This window comes from Cherax quadricarinatus, chromosome 10 (assembly GCF_038502225.1).
Source record: "Cherax quadricarinatus isolate ZL_2023a chromosome 10, ASM3850222v1, whole genome shotgun sequence".
Taxonomy (NCBI): Eukaryota; Metazoa; Arthropoda; class Malacostraca; order Decapoda; family Parastacidae; genus Cherax; species Cherax quadricarinatus.
Genome location: NC_091301.1, coordinates 44,098,049 through 44,121,763, shown reverse-complemented (window position 1 = coordinate 44,121,763; position 23,715 = coordinate 44,098,049). Strand labels below are relative to the sequence as shown.

At 39.6% G+C, this 23,715-nt stretch overlaps 1 protein-coding gene across 1 annotated transcript in view; it reads right to left on the bottom strand.

Annotated features, from left to right (window-relative positions):
- The window catches only part of LOC128688052 (stress-activated protein kinase JNK-like), a 1,031,745-nt gene that overhangs the window by 292,035 nt on the left and 715,995 nt on the right, over nucleotides 1-23,715 (bottom strand). Inside the window, 1 exon segment of the mRNA XM_070083800.1 lies at nucleotides 15,339-15,536. Coding sequence (XP_069939901.1) covers nucleotides 15,339-15,536 — 198 coding nt within the window.

Sequence of the window (23,715 nt, the reverse complement as noted above, 5' to 3'; positions counted from 1 at the left end):
GAAATAGCTAAGAATTTGGTCAACTGGAGTAATATAATTGGCCTAAAATGGGAGTCAAAGTCGGTAAAATCGCCAATGCGTAAATATCGCTGACACATCAAAATTAGCGAGAGCATAATTTCGTCAATTTTCCATCAAATTTCGTACTTTTTGTTTTATTACCTTCAGAAAAAGATACTCTACCATTTCATAAGAGAAAATTACAAAATTATTTTTTGAAAATTCTTGGACACTGGTGCGCACTTTGAAATTTGGCCTTTGGACCCTGAAAGGGTTAATTATGCTGTCAGTGTGTTGTTGTGAATTTTTGTGTAACAGAATGAAATCTAAAGCATTTTGATCGAGAATTTGAACATGAAGCAAGTGGACTTTCTGGTTTTAAAATAGAGTGGAACCTCAGTTTTCGTATGCCCAAGTTTTCGTAGGATTCGGTTTTTGACGACTTTTTTTGTCAAAATTTTGTCTCAGTTTTTGTACATCTGCTTGGTTTTTGAAACAGTGGACCCTCGGTTATCGGCAGTAATCCATTCCAAAAGGTCAACCAAAAACTGAAATAATATTTCCCCTAAGAATTAATGTAGGGGTCGTCCTCGAAAAGGTTGGAAGGAAGGGGTAAGGGAGGTTTTGTGGGCGAGGGTCTTGGACTTCCAGCAGGCGTGCATGAACGTGTTCAATAGGAGTGAATGGAGACGAATGGTATTTGGGACCTGACGATCTGTTGGAGTGTGAGCAGGGTAATATTTAGTGAAGGGATTCAGGGAAACTGGTTATTTTTATATAGCTGGACTTGAGTCCTGGAAATGGGAAGTACAATGCCTGCACTCTAAAGGAGGGGTTTGGGATATTGGCAGCTTGGAGGAATATACATGTACTGTGTATTTTTATACGTAAATACTTCTAAACTGTTGTATTCTGAGCACTGCAAAAACAGTGATTATATGTGAGTGAGGTGAAAGTGTTGAATTATGATGAATGTATTTTCTTTTTGGGGATTTTTTCTTTCTTTTTGGGTCACCCTGCCTTGGTGGGAGACGGCCGACTTGTTGAAAAAAAAAAAAAAAAAATATTATATACCTTTATTGAAGGCTAATGCTGGCTTCTGGAAGATAGGGAAGAGGAAAGAGGGAGGAGTTAAGTGTTTGGAAGGGAAATCCTCCTCCATAAAGACTTTAGGTAGCAAAGCCTTCTCTGGGGTTACTTTCCTTCTTTGTCTTTTAATGCCACTAGGACCAGCTTGAGAGTCACTGGACTCCTGTCTCACAAAATAACTGTCCAGAGTGCTCTGTTTCTGGCATCTCTTTAAGATTTCCCTGAAGTGGGACAGGGTTTTGTCACTAAACATGTTGCAGATATGGCTTGTTTCAGCTTGATCAGGGTGGTGTTTCTCTACAAAAGCTTGCACCCTAGTCCACATTCCACACACCTTTTTAATCTCTGAAGAAGGCATCTCCTTCACTCCCTTTTCCTCCTCCTCTGAAGCAAGTTCCTTGGCTGCAGTCTATTGCAAGTTGAAGCTCTTGCAGCTCTTCAGTGGTTAGCTTTTCCCTGTGGTCTTCCACCAACTCTTCCACATCCTCGCCACTCACCTCCAACCCCAGGGACTTCCCCAGTGCCACAATCGAGTTCACAGGGTCAGCAAGGTCAGGGTAAGCCTCAAACCCTTCAAAATCCCTCTCTTGGACACAATCTGGCCACAGCTTTCTCCAAGCAGAGTTCAAAGTCCTGGAAGTCACTCCCTTCCAAGCCTTACCTATAATACTTATGCAATGGAGGATAGTGAAGTGATTCCTCCAGAACTCTCTTAGGGTCAACTGAGCGTCCGAGGTCACTTCAAAGCACTTTTGAAACACTGCTTTTGTGTAGAGTTTTTTGAAGTTAGAAATGACCTGCTGGTCCATGGGCTGGAGGAGAGGAGTGGTGTTAGGAGGCAAGAACTTCACTTTTATAAAACTGAAGTCCCTAAATGCTTGGTCTTCCAAGTCTGGAGGATGTGCAGGAACACTGTCCAGTACCAGGAGGCACTTGAGTGGCAATTTCTTTTCCAGGAGGTATTTTTTCACACTTGGGCCAAACACATCATTAACCCACTCTTTGAAAATTTGCCTTGTGACCCATGCCTTATGATTAGCTTTCCACATCACACACAATCTATTCTTCATGACATGTTTTTCTTGAACATACTGGGATTTTCTGAGTGATACATGAGTAAAGGCTTCACTTTGAAATCCCCACTAGCATTATCACACAACAAAAGAGTAAGCCTGTCTTTCATAGGCTTGTGTCCTGGCAGTGCCTTTTCCTCCTGGGTAATGTAGGTCCTGTTTGGCATTTTCTTCCAAACCAGGCCTGTTTCATCACAACTAAACACTTGTTGGGGTTTGAATCCTTCAGCCTCTATGTACCCCTGGAATTCCGGCACGAATTTTTCAGCCGCACATTTGTCAGAACTTGCAGCCTCATCATGCCTCACAACACTGTGTATGCCACTACGCTTCTTAAATCTATCAAACCATCCTTTGCTGGCCCTAAATTTACAAACTGCAGCATTTGTTCCAGGCATTTTCTTTGCAAGATCCTCATGCAACTGCCTTGCCTTCTCACAAATAATCGACTCCACAACACTGTCTCCCACTAATTCTTTTTCCTTAATCCACAATAATAACAACTTTTCTATCTCTTCCATTATTGGTGGCCTCTGTTTAGTTAGAAAAGCTACTCCTTTTCCAACATTAGCATCTTTGATTTGTTCTTTCTTTGCCAGGATGGATGTAATTGCTGATTTATTCTTGCTGTACATCCTGGCAAGTTCCAGCACCCCTCATAGCACTCTCAAACTTTTCTATCACTTCATGCTTAAATTCCATGGTGTTTCTCACTTTTTTTTACCACAGGAACTTTCTTTGGGCCCATGGTTACTTATTTCACAGTTGCACTGCAAAAATAACACAAACTACAATGGGAAATAAACAAAATATTTGGATGTACGAGCAGAAGCTTCCTCAGCCACCGAGAGAGACAGCCAAACTGACGCACAAGTGGCCCCAGCCAGTGGATGGATTCGTCCCAAACGGCTGATTACCAAATTAACGGCCGATAACCGGGCGCCGAAAAACCGGCCGATCACTGAGTTGGCCAATAACAGAACCGGCCAATAACCGGGGGCCCACTGTAGCTGAAAATGGTCTGCACCAAATGCATCTGTGTGACTCAGCCACCCAAGCGCCCACACAAAGCATCCCATGCGTTTGTGACTCAGCCTGCCTTTGTTTCTCATTGAGTGAGCATCACCCTAGGCATTCATTTGAAACATTTCATAATAATCCATTGTTTTTTGTGCTTGTTTATTGAATGCAACTGCTAAATAAGCCACCATGGGGCCAAAGAAAGTTACAAGTGCCAGCCCTTTGATAAAGAAGGTGAGAAACACTATAGAAATCAAGAAAGAACTCGTAGCAAAGTACAAAAGTGGCGTCAACATGGACAATCTCACCGGGATGTACGGGAAGTACATCCTGGCAAGATGTACTTCCCCTGTCAGGGGAAGTAACCCCGGATAGGGCCCTGATACCTAAAGTCCTTATGGAAGGGGATTCCTCTTCCAAACAGTATAACCTCTCCTCCTCCCTCTCCCCTCCTCGCCATCTTCCATGTGCCAACAAGAGTCTTCAATAAAGGTAAAAGTGATGTTAAATGTTCATTTATCCATTTCATTAGTCATAAATTTATATTTACTGTATTCCTCATTGTTTTCTGTACGTAAAACTATAGTTATTCTCTATAAAATGTATTTTTTGTTAATATTTTCGGGTGTCTGGAATGGATTAAATGAATTTACATTATTTCTTATGGGAAATATTGATTCAGTTTTCATACAATTCAGTTTTTGTCAGACTTTTTAGAATGGATTAATCACGAAAACCGAGGTTCCACTGTACTGGAAAGAACCATCATTTACTGGCCAAAAAAATACGGTGGTCATCTCTACCCTCCTTACTCCCCAGATCTAGTCCCCTGTGACTTCTTTCTCCTCCCCAAAATAAAAATGGTTCCTAAGGGGTAATGTCTTAATGAAGTGAAGGAGATTCGAGCAGAATCACAGGCCATGCTAGGCACTGTAAGAAAAGAAAGAGTTCCAAAAATGTTAAGAGAAGTTTCAGAGGTCTGTGATCCAAGTAAAGCCTCCCAAGGTGAGTACTTTGTATTTTGAGGGAGTTAACTTGAACTTTATGATGAGGTAAACCTACATATTTTTTTACATGGGAACTTTCTGATAGCACTTCATATCAAGATAAACTTATTCACTTACTATTTTTCTACTTAACTATCTACTTTTTGTACACTAAAAAAAAACTACTCAGTAACCTATATCTAGTTCTTAAGTAGTCTGTAAGTGTTAGGAATAATCTGCCTGAAATACACTGCATGCTGGTGGCTTTCTTTTGTGCTTAACAATATTTTATTATATGTAAAATACATTTTGTATACTGCAGAAAGAAATAAAGTTGTTCGTATTTATAACTGCTGTACATTATGTCCTCACTCTTAACCCTTTCAGGGTCAAGACCCTCGATCCTTAACTCCCACTCAGGGTCGAGAAATATTCGAAAAAAACAAAAATTTTCTTATGAAATGACAGATTTTTTTGTGAGTATTAAAGGCCAAAAAAAAAAAAATTGTGATCAATACTTACTGAGATATGGAGGCGTGAAGTTGACGGAAATTGAAGCGCTTACAACAACATCGCCGACTGCCAGTCACTCGATAATAGTTTTTGTTTTTTTCTACTTTATTTTATTTTTTAATATTTTTTTTCGAGTAATTTTTATGGCTTGTGAGACCAATATAAAGACTATTTGGTATATATTCACTCATTGTATACTACACAATAACCACACAAACTTTGTCATTATATTGTTTACAAAACATGTTTACAAAAACCAACAATAAAAAGTGTTGTTTGTTACTATTTTTCTATCATATATATATAAACATATAGAGTCACTGGACAAGTTCCTAGAACTAGAAGAGGTTCTGAAAGCTTGTAGTTGTGTGTGCGTGGACTTGTAAATATGCTGTGGGTAGACTTGTAAATATGCTGTGAGTGGACTTGTAAATATGCTGTGGGTGGACTTGTAAATATGCTGTGAGTGGACTTGTAAATATGCTGTGGGTGGACTTGTAAATATGCTGTGGGTGGACTTGTAAATATGCTGTGAGTGGACTTGTAAATATGCTGTGGGTGGACATGTAAATATGCTGTGGGTGGACTTGTAAATATGCTGAGTCACCAGTGTGTCTTGTGTCACAAAGATGCATCATGCCACCACTCACTAACCCTCACTGCCTTCCACAACACATCCCTTCCTCCCCACAAACCTACTTTCCTTCCTACCTACCTGCCCTTCTTCCTACCTACCCTTCCTCCTTCCTTCCTTTCCCTCCTTCCTTCCTCTCATCTCTTCCTTCCTTCCTTCTTTTCTTCCTACCTTCCTTCCTTCTGGTTTTCTGGGCATTGCTTTCGGTCACAAACTCCTTAAAACCATGAAATTCATCTTCACATAAGAACATAAGAAAGAAGGAACACTGCAACAGGCCTACTGACCCATGCAGGTCCATGTCCCCCCCCTGGATTAGCCCAATGACCCACCCAGTCTGGTCACCTCCACTCAAGGATGAAGCATGGCACCAGACCCAGCAGCACAAGCTAGTCAGCTCCAACTCACACCCACTCATGTATTTATCTAACCTATTTTTAAAACTACACGTTTTAGCCTGAATAACTGTACTTGGGAGTTTGTTCCACTCATCCACAACTCTATTACCAAACCAGTGCTTTCCTATATCCTTCCTGAATCTGAATTTTTCCAACTTGAAACCAATGCTGCGAGTCCTGTCTTGGCTGGAAATTTTCAGCACGCTATTTACATCCCCTTTATTTATTCCTGTTTTCCATTTATACACCTCGATCATATCCCCCCTAATCCTATGCCTTTCGAGAGAGTGCAGATTCAGGGCCCTCAGCCTATCCTCATAGGGAAGATTTCTGATACTTGGGATCATCTTTGTCATCCTCCTCTGTACGTTTTCCAGAGCATTTATATCCATTCTGTAATACGGTGACCAGAATTGAGCAGCATAGTCTAAACTGACACTTCCATCTGTGTTTGAACCATCACTTGGGAACAAAAGAGCCCCAATTAGCCGAGGAGTGAGGAGTTTCTTAGTGCTAGACAAGGTGTAATAAAATGGCTTTCCCACAATGCACCACTGGGTTCCCGATTTTTTTTGTACTGCGCACACTGACCATGCAGACCCATTCTCTCACATCTAGGCCTACCAGCCTTTTCCTGCTTGACTTGAGGATGCTAGAATTTATGCGTACTAGTATGTCGAAAACCCTGAAAGGGCTACATCTCTATTGCATTGTCGTAGAATATTTTTAAAATTCCCATAAAGGACAATGCATGATCAAAAAGAGTTTCTGGGTATTGCAATTAGCCGACATATTCCTGCCTTTAGGTCACCTGATCTCTCCTGATTGTTTTATGTAAAAGACCAATAAGATTAAACACCCCAGAGACCTGAATAAATTGATAACTACAACACTATTACATACTAAAACATACATATTACATAAAACATACAAATACTTATATGCAAGCTCTGAATTTGCTGTCCTAGTGATTTGCCCTTGCAGGGTCCAAAGGCCAAATCTCAAAGGGCGCACCAGGGTCCAAGATTATTTTGAAAAAAAAAAACAAAAAATCTTACAGAATTAAAGATAATAATTTTCTGTAGGTAATAAAACAAAAAAAAAATTTGGTCAGTAGTTACTGAGATATAGAGATGTGAAGCTGACCCTCAGGTCAGCTTCACATCTGAGGTCAGTGGTCGAGTACCCTGAGGTCAGTGGTCGCCTGCGGTCATACCTGCCTAAGCTCTTGGGAGTTAGCGTGGGGTGTTACCAAGCACCATGGCTTGTTGCAGTGTTTTAGAATCTCAGGTTCAAATGTTGAAGAAGGAGATTCTACTTCTTCAGGAGGAAAATAGGAGGCTGAAGCTTCACATAGATGAGTTTGGGAGCGAGTGTGAGAAGGATTTAGCTGGTAAGGAAGGAATGGTCACCAGCAGTGAGAGTGGGAGCCGCTTTAAGTGGCAAGTGGTTCACAGTTCAGGAAGAAGGAAGATGAGGAGAGTTAATAGAGAAGATGTGAAGGTAGGAAATCGATTCTCTGTTCTCCAAGACGAGTGTACTTCAGTGGTTAGTGAGGTTGAGGGTACCACTGATTCCCCTGCTAATAAAGGTAACAATATTTTAATAGTAGGCGATTCTCAGGTAAGATATATGGACTGTGCATTTTGTAACAGAGACAGAAAGGTCAGACAGAGAGTATGCCTTCCTGGAGCTGGTGTTGGTGACATAGTCAGCAGGTTGGATAATATTATGGAAGGTAATGGGAACAAGCCCATTATCTAAGTGCTGGGGGTAATGACATTGGGAAGGGCAGGAGAGAGGAGCTGCTGGATAAGTACAGGTCACCCATAGAAGTAGTTAGGTCTACGGGAGGGATCCCAGTCATATGTAGCATCTTGCCTAGAAAGGGAGTGGGCAATGAATGGATGTCTAGGGCAATTGGTATAAATTGCTGGCTAGACAGGTACTGCATGGAACTTGCAATCCCATTCATTGATAACTGGGACCTGTTCTTTGGCAAACGTGATATGTATGCAAGGGATGGGGTTCATCTCTCTGGGGATGGAGTGGTTGCATTAGCCAATTCGATTGAGAGGGTAATTGATGACTTGTAGAGAGAATGGAGCGAAACAGAATGACTTCAAGAGTGTATCAGTCTGTAGTGGAAGGAAGGCGGGGTAGGGGTCGGCCTAGGAAGGGTTGGAGGGAGGGGGTAAAGGAGGTTTTGTGTGCGAGGGGCTTGGACTTCCAGCAGGCATGCGTGAGCGTGTTTGATAGGAGTGAATGGAGACAAATGGTTTTTAATACTTGACGTGCTGTTGGAGTGTGAGCAAAGTAACATTTATGAAGGGATTCAGGGAAACCGGCAGGCCGGACTTGAGTCCTGGAGATGGGAAGTACAGTGCCTGCACTCTGAAGGAGGGGTGTTAATGTTGCAGTTTAAAAACTGTGGTGTAAAGCACCCTTCTGGCAAGACAGTGATGGAGTGGATGATGGTGAAAGTTTTTCTTTTTCGGGCCACCCTGCCTTGGTGGGAGTCGGCCGGTGTGATAATAAAAAAAAAAATAAAAAATAAGCAAATTTGCTGATGACACCAAAATAGGCCGTCCAATTCATTCTAATGAGGACACCAGAGCACTCCAGGATGATTTGAATAGACTGATGCAATGGTCGAAGTAAGTGGCAGATGCAATTTAATATTGACAAATGCAAAGTTCTAAATGTTGGACAGGTAAATAACCATGCCACATATAAACTAAATAATGTAGATCTTAATACTACTGATTGCGAAAAGGATTTAGGAGTTCTGGTTAGCAGTAATCTAAAACCAAGACAACAGTGCATTAGTGTTCGCAATAAAGCTAACAGAATTCTTGGCTTCATATCTGGAAGTATAAATAGTAGAAGTCCTCAGGTTGTTCTTCAACTCTATATATCCTTGGTTAGGCCTCATTTAGACTATGCTGCTCAGTTCTGGTCACCGTATTACAGAATGGATATAAATGCTCTGGAAAACGTACAGAGGAGGATGACAAAGATGATCCCATGTATCAGAAATCTTCCCTATGAGGATAGGCTGAGGGCCCTGAATCTGCACTCTCGAAAGGCATAGAATTAGGGGGGATATGATCGAGGTATATAAATGGAAAACAGGAATAAATAAAGGGGATGTAAAGAGAGTGCTGAAAATTTCCAGCCAAGACAGGACTCGCAGCAATGGTTTCAAGTTGGAAAAATTCAGATTCAGGAAGGATATAGGAAAGCACTGGTTTGGTAATAGAGTTGTGGATGAGTGGAACAAACTCCCAAGTGCAGTTATTCAGGCTAAAATGTTGTGTAGTTTTAAAAATAGGTTAGATAATTACATGAGTGGGTGTGAGTTGGAGCTGACTAGCTTGCGCTGCTGGGTCTGGTGCCGTGCTCCTTCCTTGAGTCTAGGTGGCCAGACTGAGTGGGTCAGTGGGCTAATCTGGGGGGGGGGGGTCATTGGGCTAATCAGGGGGGGATGGACCTGCTCCACATGGGTCAGTAGACCAGTTGCAGTGCTCCTTCTTTCTTATGTTCTTAATGACCTGGTGGCGGCAACATCCGCGACTTCCGTAAAGTCTTTATTTTATTTTAGGTTTTTGTTACTTTTTTCTATTGTCTTCTAATATTTTTTTCCAGTAACTTTTGTGGCCTGTGAGACCAATATAATGTATAATGTATAAACGTACACTCATTGTATTCAACATAATAACTGCACTAATTTGTTTATCAGTATATTGCTTACAAAACTTGTTTACTAGTTTACTGTTGTGCAAGACAGGTATACAATACCGACAAGATGAAAGTTAAGACACTTGTGCAACATCTGGTTATCTTTATTGTAAACGTTTCGCCATCCAGTGGCTTTGTCAATACAAATTCTTGGACATAATTAGAAAACAGAAGAACTATATACAAAAGATGAGGTAATCAGTCCCTCTGCCTTGGAGGTGGTGTTTACAACACCGTGGTTGTAGAGATTCTGAAGCACAGGTAAGGAGACTGGCGCTTATATAGGCATCAGTGAAGAGAGACGTGTAGCAGACGAGGGCATAGTCACTGGTAGGCGGGATTCCCCAGTGGAAGTAGGTCCTTCCCAAATTGATGGGCTACCAGTGACTATGCCCTCGTCTGCTACACGTCTCTCTTCACTGACGCCTATATAAGCGCCAGTCTCCTTACTTGTGCTTCAGAATCTCTACAACCACGGTGTTGTAAACACCACCTCCAAGGCTGAGGGACTGATTACCTCATCTTTTGTATACAGTGGACCCCCGCATACCGCACGCATCGCATACCATACAATCCGCATACCACTCGCTTTTTTCGCAAAAATTTTGCCTCGCATACCGCCCAAAAACGCGCTCACCGCTCTTCGTCCGAGACGCATCCAATGTGCGGCCTGAGCCACGCTCACATGTTCCGCTGGTGGCATTGTTTACCAGCCAGCCTCCGCTGTAACATCCAAGCATACAATCGGAACATTTCGTATTATTACAGTGTTTTTGGTGATTTTTTCTGGAAAATAAGTGACCATGGGCCCCAAGAAAGCTTCTAGTGCCAACCCTACAGCAATAAGGGTGAGAATTACTATAGAGATGAAGAAAAAGATCATTGATAAGTATGAAAGTGGAGTGCGTGTCTCCGAGCTGGCCAGGTTGTATAATAAACCCCAATCAACCATCGCTACTATTGGTGGTACAGCTGCTGCTGCTGCTGTACCACTGTCAGCTGTTGCTGCACTGTCAGCTGCTGCTGCTGTTGTACCACCGTCAGCTGCTGCTGCTGCTGCTGTAGTACCGTCTGCTGCTGCTGTAGCATCGTCTGCTGCTGCTGTAGCATCGTCTGCTGCTGCTGTAGCATCGTCTGCTGCTGCTGTAGCATCGTCTGCTGCTGCTGTAGCATCGTCTGCTGCTGCTGTAGCATCGTCTGCTGCTGCTGTAGCATCGTCTGCTGCTGCTGTAGCATCGTCTGTTGCTGCTGTACCACCGTCAGCTGCTGCTGCTGCTGTAGCACCGTTGTTGGTGTGGCTTATTGAGAATACCAAGAAACAATTAACCCCAGAGGATTTGCCACCCAGGATAACACAAAAAAGTCAGTGTCATCGAAGACTGTCTAACTTATTTCCATTGGGGTCCTTAATCTTGTCTCCCAGGATGCAACCCACACCAGTCGACTAACACCCAGGTGAACAGGGAAAAATGCCTGGAACTAGTGCTCATATTGGTGAATTTAAAGCCAGCAAAGGTTGTTTTGAGAGATTTAAGAATCGTAGTGGCATACACAGTGTGATAAGGCCTGTTCTGGAAGAAAATGCCAAACAGGACCTACAGTACTCAGGAGGAAAAGGCACTCCCAGCACACAGTGTCTCATCAGTCATTGCTGCATCTTCAATAAAGGTAAGTGTCATTTATTCTTCATTTAGTAGAGTAGTACATGCACAATATATATTGTGCATGTACTACTCTACTATTGTGCATGTATCCTTCTCTTTGTGTGTAGGAAAATGTATATTTCATGTGGTAAAAATTTTTTTTTCATACTTTTGGGTGTCTTGCACGGATTAATTTGATTTCCATTATTTCTTATGGGGAAAATTCATTCGCATACCGAACATTTCGCATAACAATCAGCCCTCTTGCACGGATTAAACTCGCTATGCGGGGGTCCACTGTATAGTTCTTCTGTTTTCTAATTATGTCCAAGAATTTGTATTGATAAAGCCACTGGATGGTGAAACGTTTACAATTAAGATAACCAGATGTTGCACAAGTGTCTTAACTTTCACTAGTTTAATGTAAACAAAAGAATGATGAAAATATTAGTGTGGTTGTGTTGAATACAACAGTATCACATAGTACCATTTGGTACAATGGTACCATAGGGTGCAATGGTACCATATGGTACAATGTACCACAGGGTGCAATGGTACCATATGATGCAATGGTACCATATGGTACAATGGTACCATATAGTACAATAGTACCAAATGGTGCAATGATACCACAAGGTGCAATGGTACCATATGGTGCAATGATACATTATGATACACTGTACCATATGATACAATGATACATTATGGTACAGTGTACCATATGGTACTGTCGTATTCAACACAATAACCGCACTAATATTTTCATTATATAATTTACAATACTATTGTTTACAACAAAAAATGCAAACATGTTGTATATTAGTAATGTTCTATTACATATTTTTACATATGTACAGCTACTGGACATGTTGCTTGAGGTGGATGACGAAGCACTTTGTCTTGGAAACTGCTGAGTCAGTGTCCCACACTCACTCATTCAGTCCTGGCCGGTCCCTCGTGGCACCAACACCTCCTACTGGCCATGTGGTACAGGGCATCATATGGTACATTGTAGCATATGGTACAGGGTATTATATGGTACAGAATACCATATGGTGCAAGGTAGCATATTGTACAGGGTACCATATGGTACAGGGTATCATATGGTACAGGGTACCATATGGTACAGGGTACCATATGGTACAGGGTACCACATGGTACCATACAGTACAGGGTACCACATGGTACCATACAGTACAGGGTACCACATGGTACCATACAGTACAGGGTACCATATGGTACAGGGTACCACATGGTACCACACAGTACAGGGTACCATATGGTACCATACAGTATAGGGTACCACATGGTACCATACAATACAGGGCACCATAAGGTACAGATACAGGGATTCCCATGGAAATAAGTCACCCTGACTTTTTTGGGGTTATCCTAGGATTTATGTATGATAATCTATGTAACTGTATTTGTGTACACCTGAATAAACTTACTTAAACACATGTGGCGTCGTAAATAAGTTTATTTAGGTATACACAAATAAAGTTACATAGATTATCATACATAGCAGCATACGTTTGCAGACCTAGGATAACCAAAAAAGTCAGACATATTCCCATTAGGGTCCCTGTATCCTGTACCATATGGTGCAATGTAGCATATGGTATAATGTACAATATGGTACAATGTACCATATTGTACATTGTACCATATACCACTATGATATGGCACCATTGTACCATATGGTACCATTGTACCATATGGTACAATGTACCATATGATTCAGAACCATAGAATTTCTCTTCAGATCCACTTCCATCAGTCTTAGAACTATCAGTTGGGAAGAGGAGAGTCAGGATTTGCCAGGGGAGTGAGAGCTTCCTTGCCGCCAGGCATGGTGAACAAAGCCACTTTGGTGGCGTTCCCACAATGCCATGCGAGCGTCCAGATTTTTTCTATACAGTGGACCCCCGCATAGCGACTTTAATCCGTGCAAGAGGGCTCATTGTTATGCAAAATGATCGGTATGCGAATGAATTTTCCCCATAAGAAATAATGGAAATCAAATTAATCCGTGCAAGACACCCAAAAGTATGAAAAAAAAATTTTACCACATGAAATATACATTTTCCTACACACAAAGAGAAGGATACATGCACAATAGTAGAGTAGTACATGCACAATATATATTGTGCATGTACTACTCTACTATTGAAGAATAAATGACACTTACCTTTATTGAAGATGCAGCAATGACTGATGAGACACTGTGTCCTGGGAGTGCCTTTTCCTCCTGAGTACTGTAGGTCCTGTTTTGGCATTTTCTTCCAGAACAGGCCTTATCACACTGTGTATGCCACTACGATTCTTAAATCTCTCAAACCAACCTTTGCTGGCTTTAAATTCACCAATATGAGCACTAGTTCCAGGCATTTTTCCCTGTTCACCTGGGTGTTAGTTGACTGGTGTGGGTTGCATCCTGGGAGACAAGATTAAGGACCCCAATGGAAATAAGTTAGACAGTCTTCGATGACACTGACATTTTTGGGTTATCCTGGGTGGCAAATCCTCTGGGGTTAATTGTTTCTTGGTATTCTCAATAAGCCACACCAACAACGGTGCTACAGCAGCAGCAGCAGCAGCTGACAGTGCTACAGCAGCAGCAGACAATGCTACAGCAGCAGCAGACGATGCTACAGCAGCAGCAGACGGTACTACAGCAGCAGCTGATGGTGGTACAGCAGCAGCAGCTGACGGTGGTACAGCAGCAGCAGCAGCAGCTGACGGTGGTACAGCAGCAGTAGCAGCTGACAGTGCTACAGCAGCAGCAGACGATGCTACAGCAGACGGTACCACAGCAGCAGCAGCAGCTGACGGTGGTACAACAGCAGCAGCAGCAGCTGACGGTGCTACAGCAGCAGCAGCAGCTGACAGTGCAGCAGCAGCTGACGGTGGTACCACCAATAGTAGCGATGGTTGATTGAGGTTTATTATACAACCTGGCCAGCTCGGAGACACGCACTCCACTTTCATACTTATCAATGATCTTTTTCTTCATCTTTATAGTAATTCTCACCCTTATTGCTGTAGGGTTGGCACTAGAAGCTTTCTTGGGGCCCATGGTCACTTATTTTGCAGATAAAATCACCAAAAACACTGTAATAATACGAAATGTTCCGATTGTATGCTTGGATGTTACCGCGGAGGCTGGCTGGTAAACAATGCCACCGGCGGCACATGTAAGGCTGGCTAAGGGCGCACATTGGACGCATCTCGGACGAAGAGTGGTGAGCGGGTTTTTGAGCGGTATACGAGGCAAAATTTTTGCGATAAAAGCGAGCGGTATGCGGATTGTACATTATGTGATGGCGACGGTATGCGGGGGTCCACTGTAGTGCACACACTGACAACCCAGACCCATTCCCTTAGATGTATGCCTACAAGCCTTCTTGAGCTAAATTTGAGGCTGCTAGAATTTTGGCGTAGTTCTACGGTTTGGGCCCACAACTCCAAGCCATAGAACTATGGAACGGACCCTGAAAGGGTTAAAACTACACCATTTTATCCTCATATACTCAATTCATTATTAAAAGAAAAATTTTTATGTTGAACGAAAGTCAATTTTTCACGTGAAAGGCAAAATGTCTCTCAAACATACAAGCAAGTCTTTATAATGAAAGTAATAAGTCAGCCTTCCTGAGTTCTCCAATCATATGATCCCTCAGAAGAATGAAGCCAACACAGACTGAAGGAGACTACTTTTGAAGAAACTGAAAACAAGTTAGGAATGCCAGATGAATATGTCAAATATGTTTGTATTAAAAGACTCGGATGTTTCAGCAGCCTCAACAATACTATTTATAAATGTGCAGTAGAATATATAAGGTTGTGTGACTTATTCAAGAAAGTTATCATCATCAGTTACAACAGAAATGCTATCTTGCTCTAAAGACTTACACCCACAAAGACTAGCAACTCTGGACAGCTCAGCCATAGGTACCAATTAACAATGAGACATAAAAAATACACAAATAACCCACACACAGAAGAGAGAAGCTTAAGACAACATTTTGGTCCAACCTGGACCATTTACAAAGTCACACTGGTCCAAGTCGGACCGAAACATCATCGTAAGCTCCTCTCTTCTATGTGCGGGTTATTTGTGTATTGTTCCAGTCACGGTATTGTGCCTTTTTTGTTATTTATAGACATTTATAATTTTCTCTGGTATGCAATAACTTTAATGGTAAGTCTAGGAAGAGTAAAAGTACAATTAAACTAACCCTATGTATGATGCCGGCAGAATGGAGGTGCTTGATACCACACAGCATCTGGTAGAGTAAATATGACATGCGTTCATGGTCGAGATCCATTTGTATAACTTGACATAAGTTAGCATCCATTAATTCCATTACTAAGTACACATCTTGAAACTCATCCAAAGACTTCTGTGGTGTGAAGGCATTCAAGAGTCCAATTATCTGAAAATTTCAGTTAATTCATAGAATTCTGATTTGAGTTTAACACACAGTCTTAAAAATTAGTATGCTAGAAATATAAGAAAATGATTAATAGCCAACTTCACAGAAAGAGATCATGGATTAGATAAGAGGGTGACTGAACAGGTCAGGCAATATTCTTATGTAATCTTCAAACTTACTCAGGATTGGAAACAACAGCAGATATTTCACATATAGAAAAGCCTCAGGAAGATGTGTTTGTATCAATTGTTTCCTAAATTTTGTAACTTCATACATTATACTACAGTGGACCCCCAGTTTACAATATTATTTCATTCCAGAAGTATGTTCAGGTGCCAGTACTGACCGAATTTGTTCCCATAAGGAATATTGTGAATTAGATTAGTCCATTTCAGACCCCCAAACATACACATACAAATGCACTTACATAAATACACTTACATAATTGGTCACATTGGGAGCTGATCGTAAACCGGGGGTCCACTGTACTCTTATGTAATTTGCATTGCAAGGACGGAATTATAGAATTAAAAAGGACTGGAGCCAAAAGTACATTCAGCGATCCATACCAAAAAAAACACTTGAGCACACACTTATGGTAAATACATTCAAACAAATTAAATTTAAATAAAAAACTGACCCACATTACATACACATACAGCCTCTCCTCACTTAGCGACATACTCATTTACTGACGACAAAGACTTACGACAGGCTCTCTCACCAGTATGCATACCTAAATAATATATATTAGAGCTGATTTCCTCTATTCTGTTAATTACACTGTACAGTACACTACTGTGCAAACAGTTGAAAATGAGTAGTCACGAAAGCGCTTGGAATTTCTCTATTCTTTCAGAGTGGTTGTTTTGCATATTCTGAAATCACCTGTTTACTGTGATCTTATTGCATATATATATATATATATATATATATATATATATATATATATATATATATATATATATATATATATATATATAAATAAATATTATATATATATATATATATATTTTTTTTTATTATCACACTGGCCGATTCCCACCAAGGCAGGGTGGCCCGAAAAAGAAAAACTTTCACCATCATTCACTCCATCACTGTCTTGCCAGAAGGGTGCTTTACACTACAGTTTTTAAACTGCAACATTAACACCCCTCCTTCAGAGTGCAGGCACTGTACTTCCCATCTCCAGGACTCAAGTCCGGCCTGCCGGTTTCCCTGAATCCCTTCATAAATGTTACTTTGCTCACACTCCAACAGCACGTCAAGTATTAAAAACCATTTGTCTCCATTCACTCCTATCAAACACGCTCACGCATGCCTGCTGGAAGTCCAAGCCCCTCGCACACAAAACCTCCTTTACCCCCTCCCTCCAACCCTTCCTAGGCCGACCCCTACCCCGCCTTCCTTCCACTACAGACTGATACACTCTTGAAGTCATTCTGTTTCGCTCCATTCTCTCTACATGTCCGAACCACCTCAACAACCCTATATATTATATATTATATATTATATATATATATACATATACATAATATATATATATATATATATATATATATATATATACATATATATATATATATATATATATATATTTACATAATATATATATACATACATAATATATATATATATATATATATATATATATATATATATATATATATATATAATAATATATATATATATATACAAACATATATATATATATATATATATATATATATATATACATATATATATATATATATATACATACATATATATATACATACATACATATATATATATACATACATATATATATATATACATACATACATATATATATATATACATACATACATATATATATATATACATACATACATATATATATATATACATACATACATATATATATACATACATACATATATATATACATACATACATATATATATACATACATACATATATATATATATATATATATATATATATATATATATATATATATATATATATATATATATATATATATATATATATATATATATATATATATATATGTAGGTAGTAGGTTGGTAGACACTAACCACCCATGGGGGTACTACCGTCCTGCCAAGTGAGTGTGAAACGAAAGCCTGTAATTGTTTTACATGATGGTAGGATTGCTGGTGTCCTTTCATCTGTCTCATGAACACGCAAGATTTCAGGTACGTCTTGCTACTTCTACTTACACTTAGGTCACACTACACATACATGTACAAGCATACATATACACACCCCTCTGGGTTTTCTTCTATTTTCTTTGTAGTTCTTATTCTTGTTTATTTCCTCTTATCTCCATGGGGAAGTGGAACAGAATTCTTCCTCCGTAAGTCATGCGTGTTGTAAGAGGCGACTAAAATGCTGGGAGCAAGGGGCTAGTAATCCCTTCTCCTGTATAAATTACTAAATTTAAAATGAGAAACTTTTGTTTTTCTTTTTGGGCCACCCTGCCTCGGTGGGACATGGTCGGTTTGTTGAAAGATATATATATATATATATATATATATATATATATATATATATATATATATATATATATATATATATATATATGTCGTGCCGAATATGTAAAACTGGTCAATTAGCAAGAACTCATTTAAAATTAAGTCCTTTCTAAAGTTTTCTCTTATAAGTTTAAAGATTTATTTTTTTCATTAATGTTGATGTAAAAATTTATAATTTTGTACCAAAAGGAACTTAGAAAACTTACCTAACCTTATTATAACAAGAACAATTTATTTTAGCCTAACCTAACTAAATATATTTTATATTTGTTTACAACAATTTAATACTAAAGAAACACAGTGAAATATATTTTTTTCGTTAGGTTCAGAATGATTTTGGAGAAATTATTGCATACACAAATTTTCACTTGTCCTATATGGCAAGATGAGCGTTGCTATTTAAGCCAAGATCGCAAGTTCTGCCTATTCAGCACGACATACATACACATATATATATATATATATATATATATATATATATATATATATATATATATATATATATATATATATATATATATATATATATATATATATATATATATATATATATGAGTCCACCTCTGGTGTAAATTGTATGACCCATAGCCTCGGAGAAGTGGATACAAAGGCTACAAGGAAGAATATTTGCATTTCTTCCTGAAGCTGTTTGAATATTCCACTTCCCCTACCACCCCATCTTTTATTTTTTATTTTTACCAATAGGAATATTTTATTACATAATATGGTACAGAAGATTTAACCCCTTCAGGGTCCAAGGCCCAAATCTGAAGTGATGGCCCAGTGTCCAAGAAATTTAAAAAAAAAAATTTGTTATTTTTTCTTATGAAATGGTAGAGAATCTTTTTGTGAAGGTAATAAAACAAAAAGTACGAAATTTGATGGAAAATTGACGAAATTATGCTCTCGCGAATTTTGATGTGTCAGCGATATTTACGAATCGGCAATTTTGCCGACTTTGACTCCCATTTTAGGCCAATTACATTATTCCAGTCAACCAAATTCTTAGCTATTTCACTAGTATTACTTCTATTCTATCGATTGAGCACAAGAAATCGCCAAGTCAACTGTTTCAACTACAAATTAAAGTGATTGGAAATTGTTAATTTGGCCAATTTAACACAAAGTTCAAAATATTCCAATTTCAAAATAGGGTCCAGAATAAACAATGTAGGTATTCCTGGAACTAAACTAACATTTCCTCTGTTCATTAGTTATGTTTTGAGGCTTTACAAATGAATTCCATTTTTATTTTTTATTCGCATAATGAATTTTTATTCACACCAAAAAATAGAAGATTTACTGTTATGCAATACTGTAATAATTGTATAAATATCATCACCATATTTGTGAATGCATATTAGACCCACCAGCTGGCGTGTATTAGACGTGTGAGGTCGTTTGTTTACTCTTGAATATCGGCAAAAATTTAACATTTCTGCTACTTTGAGCTCAGTTTCAAGCCATTTCCATTGCGAAAACCAATCAAAATCATCTCTATTTCTGTAATATGTCTTCCCTTCTATCAAATGAGACCAAGAAATCGCAAATAGAACTATAAAAAACATACGAAAAAACACTGCAAAGTCGCTGTTTTAATCGAAAAATCATGATTTCAGTTTTTTTTCTCTCATTATACACAGCGTGCTGCAGGATCTGTTTTATGTGGTACACACATACCAGATAGATGTATTCTCTCATATCTAGGCCCAAATGTACCACTCACAGTTTATCAGAGTGAGCTGAGCTCATGACGTAGATCTACGGTTTGGACCCTGAATGTAAAGCCGTAGATCTACGGGACGGACCCTCAAAGGGTTAAGAGATACATTGTTGATATAAAGGTGGCATATAAGGTACATGTTGTTACATGTGTATCACCGATTATAAGGCGAAAACTCTCATCCAGCTCCTCAGAGCTGGGGCGTGTGCCCAAAATACAGCAGGCATTACCCCTTTGAACAGCCGCACTGAGCCGCTGGAACAGAAAACTAGCTGCCCTGGGATCCCCAGTTACCCAGTTGAGTCTTTTTCCCAGCTCCTTAAGGAATTTAGATGCATTCTTTCCCCATGAGCCAAGGGTCTCTGAGCCTATGGGAACAAACATACAGTCATAGGCAAGTTCTCCATATTTTCTAGACTTCTGGGACTCCCTGAAGCTGGCAGCTGCCCCTCCTTCCTCCCTGGTGCATTGGAGATAGGTATCAGCCAAAGTAGATGCACATGTATAGTCCCACACCACCTGCTTCCCATCTGTCCAGGCTTGAAGTGTGATACCATCTGGACACTTCTGGCTGCCATCAGATCTGCATAGCTGGGGTGGCTCCCTTACTGCTGGGCATCCGGCTGTTGTGAGACTCCTCTTGATGTTATTAACCTCCTCATGGTACCCGAATCGGTCTGCTGCTTCACTGCCACAAATACACCTGTGTTCGGCGAGAATAGGGGTGGCAAAGTGAAGGGCAACACCGATGCGAATGGTCTGTGGGTCGAGGCGTGTGCCAAGGCTGGAGTTGGGAACAGCCAACAGAAAGTCCCCTGCATGAGGGGCTCTCACTGCCAGGACGCGAGCTCTATCCTTCCCTGACGCACTCTGAAACATTGTTGAGGCTACATTTTCCACTATTGGACCATCCCAGTGCGACTGTTTGTAGTTGTTGGGGAAGCAGGTCTGTTTTCAGAGCCTGTTAGATTATCCCAGATCGTGGCTCCATCGATGAACTTTTGGTCCTGGACTCCAATCCTGTCCCTAAGATGTTCAGGGAGAATCGCTGCTACAAGCCCTCTGGATGCAATACATGAGGACAGAAAAGCAGGTAGCTCAATCTGTGATGACTTGCAGACACCAATGCCTCCTAGTCTGACTGGAAGTGTAGCTTGGTTCCACTGCCCGTCTTCTAGAGTAAGGTTAAGTATTTTAATGACATCACAAAACAAGTTATTTTAAATCATTTACCAAACTGTGGCAGGCCAGGACTCAACCCTACGAACCTTGTAACGCCTCTTTTATGTATGTATGTATGTATGTATGTGTGTGTAAATATATATATATATATATATATATATATATATATATATATATATATATATATATATATATATATATATATATATACATATATATATATATATATTTTTATTTTTTTTATTATTATCACACCGGCCGATTCCCACCAAGGCAGGGTGGCCCGAAAAAGAAAAACTTTCACCATCATTCACTCCATCACTGTCTTGCCAGAAGGGTGCTTTACACTACAGTTTTTAAACTGCAACATTAACACCCCTCCTTCAGAGTGCAGGCACTGTACTTCCCATCTCCAGGACTCAAGTCCGGCCTGCCGGTTTCCCTGAATCCCTTCATAAATGTTACTTTGCTCACACTCCAACAGCACGTCAAGTATTAAAAACCATTTGTCTCCATTCACTCCTATCAAACACGCTCACGCATGCCTGCTGGAAGTCCAAGCCCCTCGCACACAAAACCTCCTTTACCCCCTCCCTCCAACCCTTCCTAGGCCGACCCCTACCCCGCCTTCCTTCCACTACAGACTGATACACTCTTGAAGTCATTCTGTTTCGCTCCATTCTCTCTACATGTCCGAACCACCTCAACAACCCTTCCTCAGCCCTCTGGACAACAGTTTTGGTAATCCCGCACCTCCTCCTAACTTCCAAACTACGAATTCTCTGCATTATATTCACACCACACATTGCCCTCAGACATGACATCTCCACTGCCTCCAGCCTTCTCCTCGCTGCAACATTCATCACCCACGCTTCACACCCATATAAGAGCGTTGGTAAAACTATACTCTCATACATTCCCCTCTTTGCCTCCAAGGACAAAGTTCTTTGTCTCCACAGACTCCTAAGTGCACCACTCACTCTTTTTCCCTCATCAATTCTATGATTCACCTCATCTTTCATAGACCCATCCGCTGACACGTCCACTCCCAAATATCTGAATACGTTCACCTCCTCCATACTCTCTCCCTCCAATCTGATATTCAATCTTTCATCACCTAATCTTTTTGTTATCCTCATAACCTTACTCTTTCCTGTATTCACCTTTAATTTTCTTCTTTTGCACACCCTACCAAATTCATCCACCAATCTCTGCAACTTCTCTTCAGAATCTCCCAAGAGCACAGTGTCATCAGCAAAGAGCAGCTGTGACAACTCCCACTTTGTGTGTGATTCTTTATCTTTTAACTCCACGCCTCTTGCCAAGACCCTCGCATTTACTTCTCTTACAACCCCATCTATAAATATATTAAACAACCACGGTGACATCACACATCCTTGTCTAAGGCCTACTTTTACTGGGAAAAAATTTCCATCTTTCCTACATACTCTAACTTGAGCCTCACTATCCTCGTAAAAACTCTTCACTGCTTTCAGTAACCTACCTCCTACACCATACACTTGCAACATCTGCCACATATATATATATATATATATATATATATATATCTATATATATATATATATATATATATATATATATATATATATTATATATATATATATATATATATATGCAAAACAACCACTCTGAAAGAATAGAGAAATTCCAAGCGCTTTCATGACTACTCACATTATCAAGGAACTATGAAAGTAAAGCATCCAAGGAAGCTATATAAGGGGTCTGGTCGGCACCTCACTATCAGATCCCACAACGGTTTAAACACGTGACGCGCGGCGAGCCAACTTGGAAAGGTCCTTGGCACAACTCACCCCACAAACTATTCTACCCAAGAAATAAGAAATTTTAAAGATTATTTGTCCAGTGTATTATTAAATTCTTCCCAAATTCTATTAATTATAAATGGATCTAATTTATATAAACCAAAGGAAATATTCATATTATTGTCAAAACTGCTTTTTATGAAACAAGATTCAATTATATTCCTGTCGACCATGGACTTGCTTGATACTACTTTCTCAACTTTTTGAAAATCAATTGGATGGTTAAAATCTCTTACATGAATAAATAGAGCATTGGAATCTTGTCCAGTTCTAATGCTATATTTATGTTGTTTTAATCTTAGTTCGAGATTTTTACCAGTTTGACCGTAATAAACTTTATCGCAAATTTTACAAGGAATCTTATAGACACATCCATCAGCATTTTGGGGGGAATTCTTTATCAAAAGTTTTTTTACTGTATCGAGATTTTTGAATACAACTTTAATATTAAAAGTCTTAAGAAGAGAAGGCATATCAACCAAGTTTTCATGGTAAGGGAGAACCAACATATTTTTATTTGAATAAGGCTGGTTGTCCCTTTTTGGATTGTAAAAAGTATTTCTGGCAACTTTAAAAGATTTATCAATTACATTTCTTGGGTATTTTAAATCATTACCTATTTCATAAATTTTGGATATTTCCTCATCAATGAACTCAGGACTACAAATTCGTAAAGCTCTCAGAAACATTGATGAGAAAACAGACAGTTTGACTCTATCTTGATGCGCGGAATAATAGTGGACATAGGAACAGTTATTTGTAGGTTTTCTGTAAATTTTAAATTTGAATTCATTATTACCCTTAATAATTAAAACATCTAGAAAAGGCAATGAGTTATTTTCTTCAAACTCAACAGTAAAGTTTATTGAATGGGCTAAGCTATTTAATTT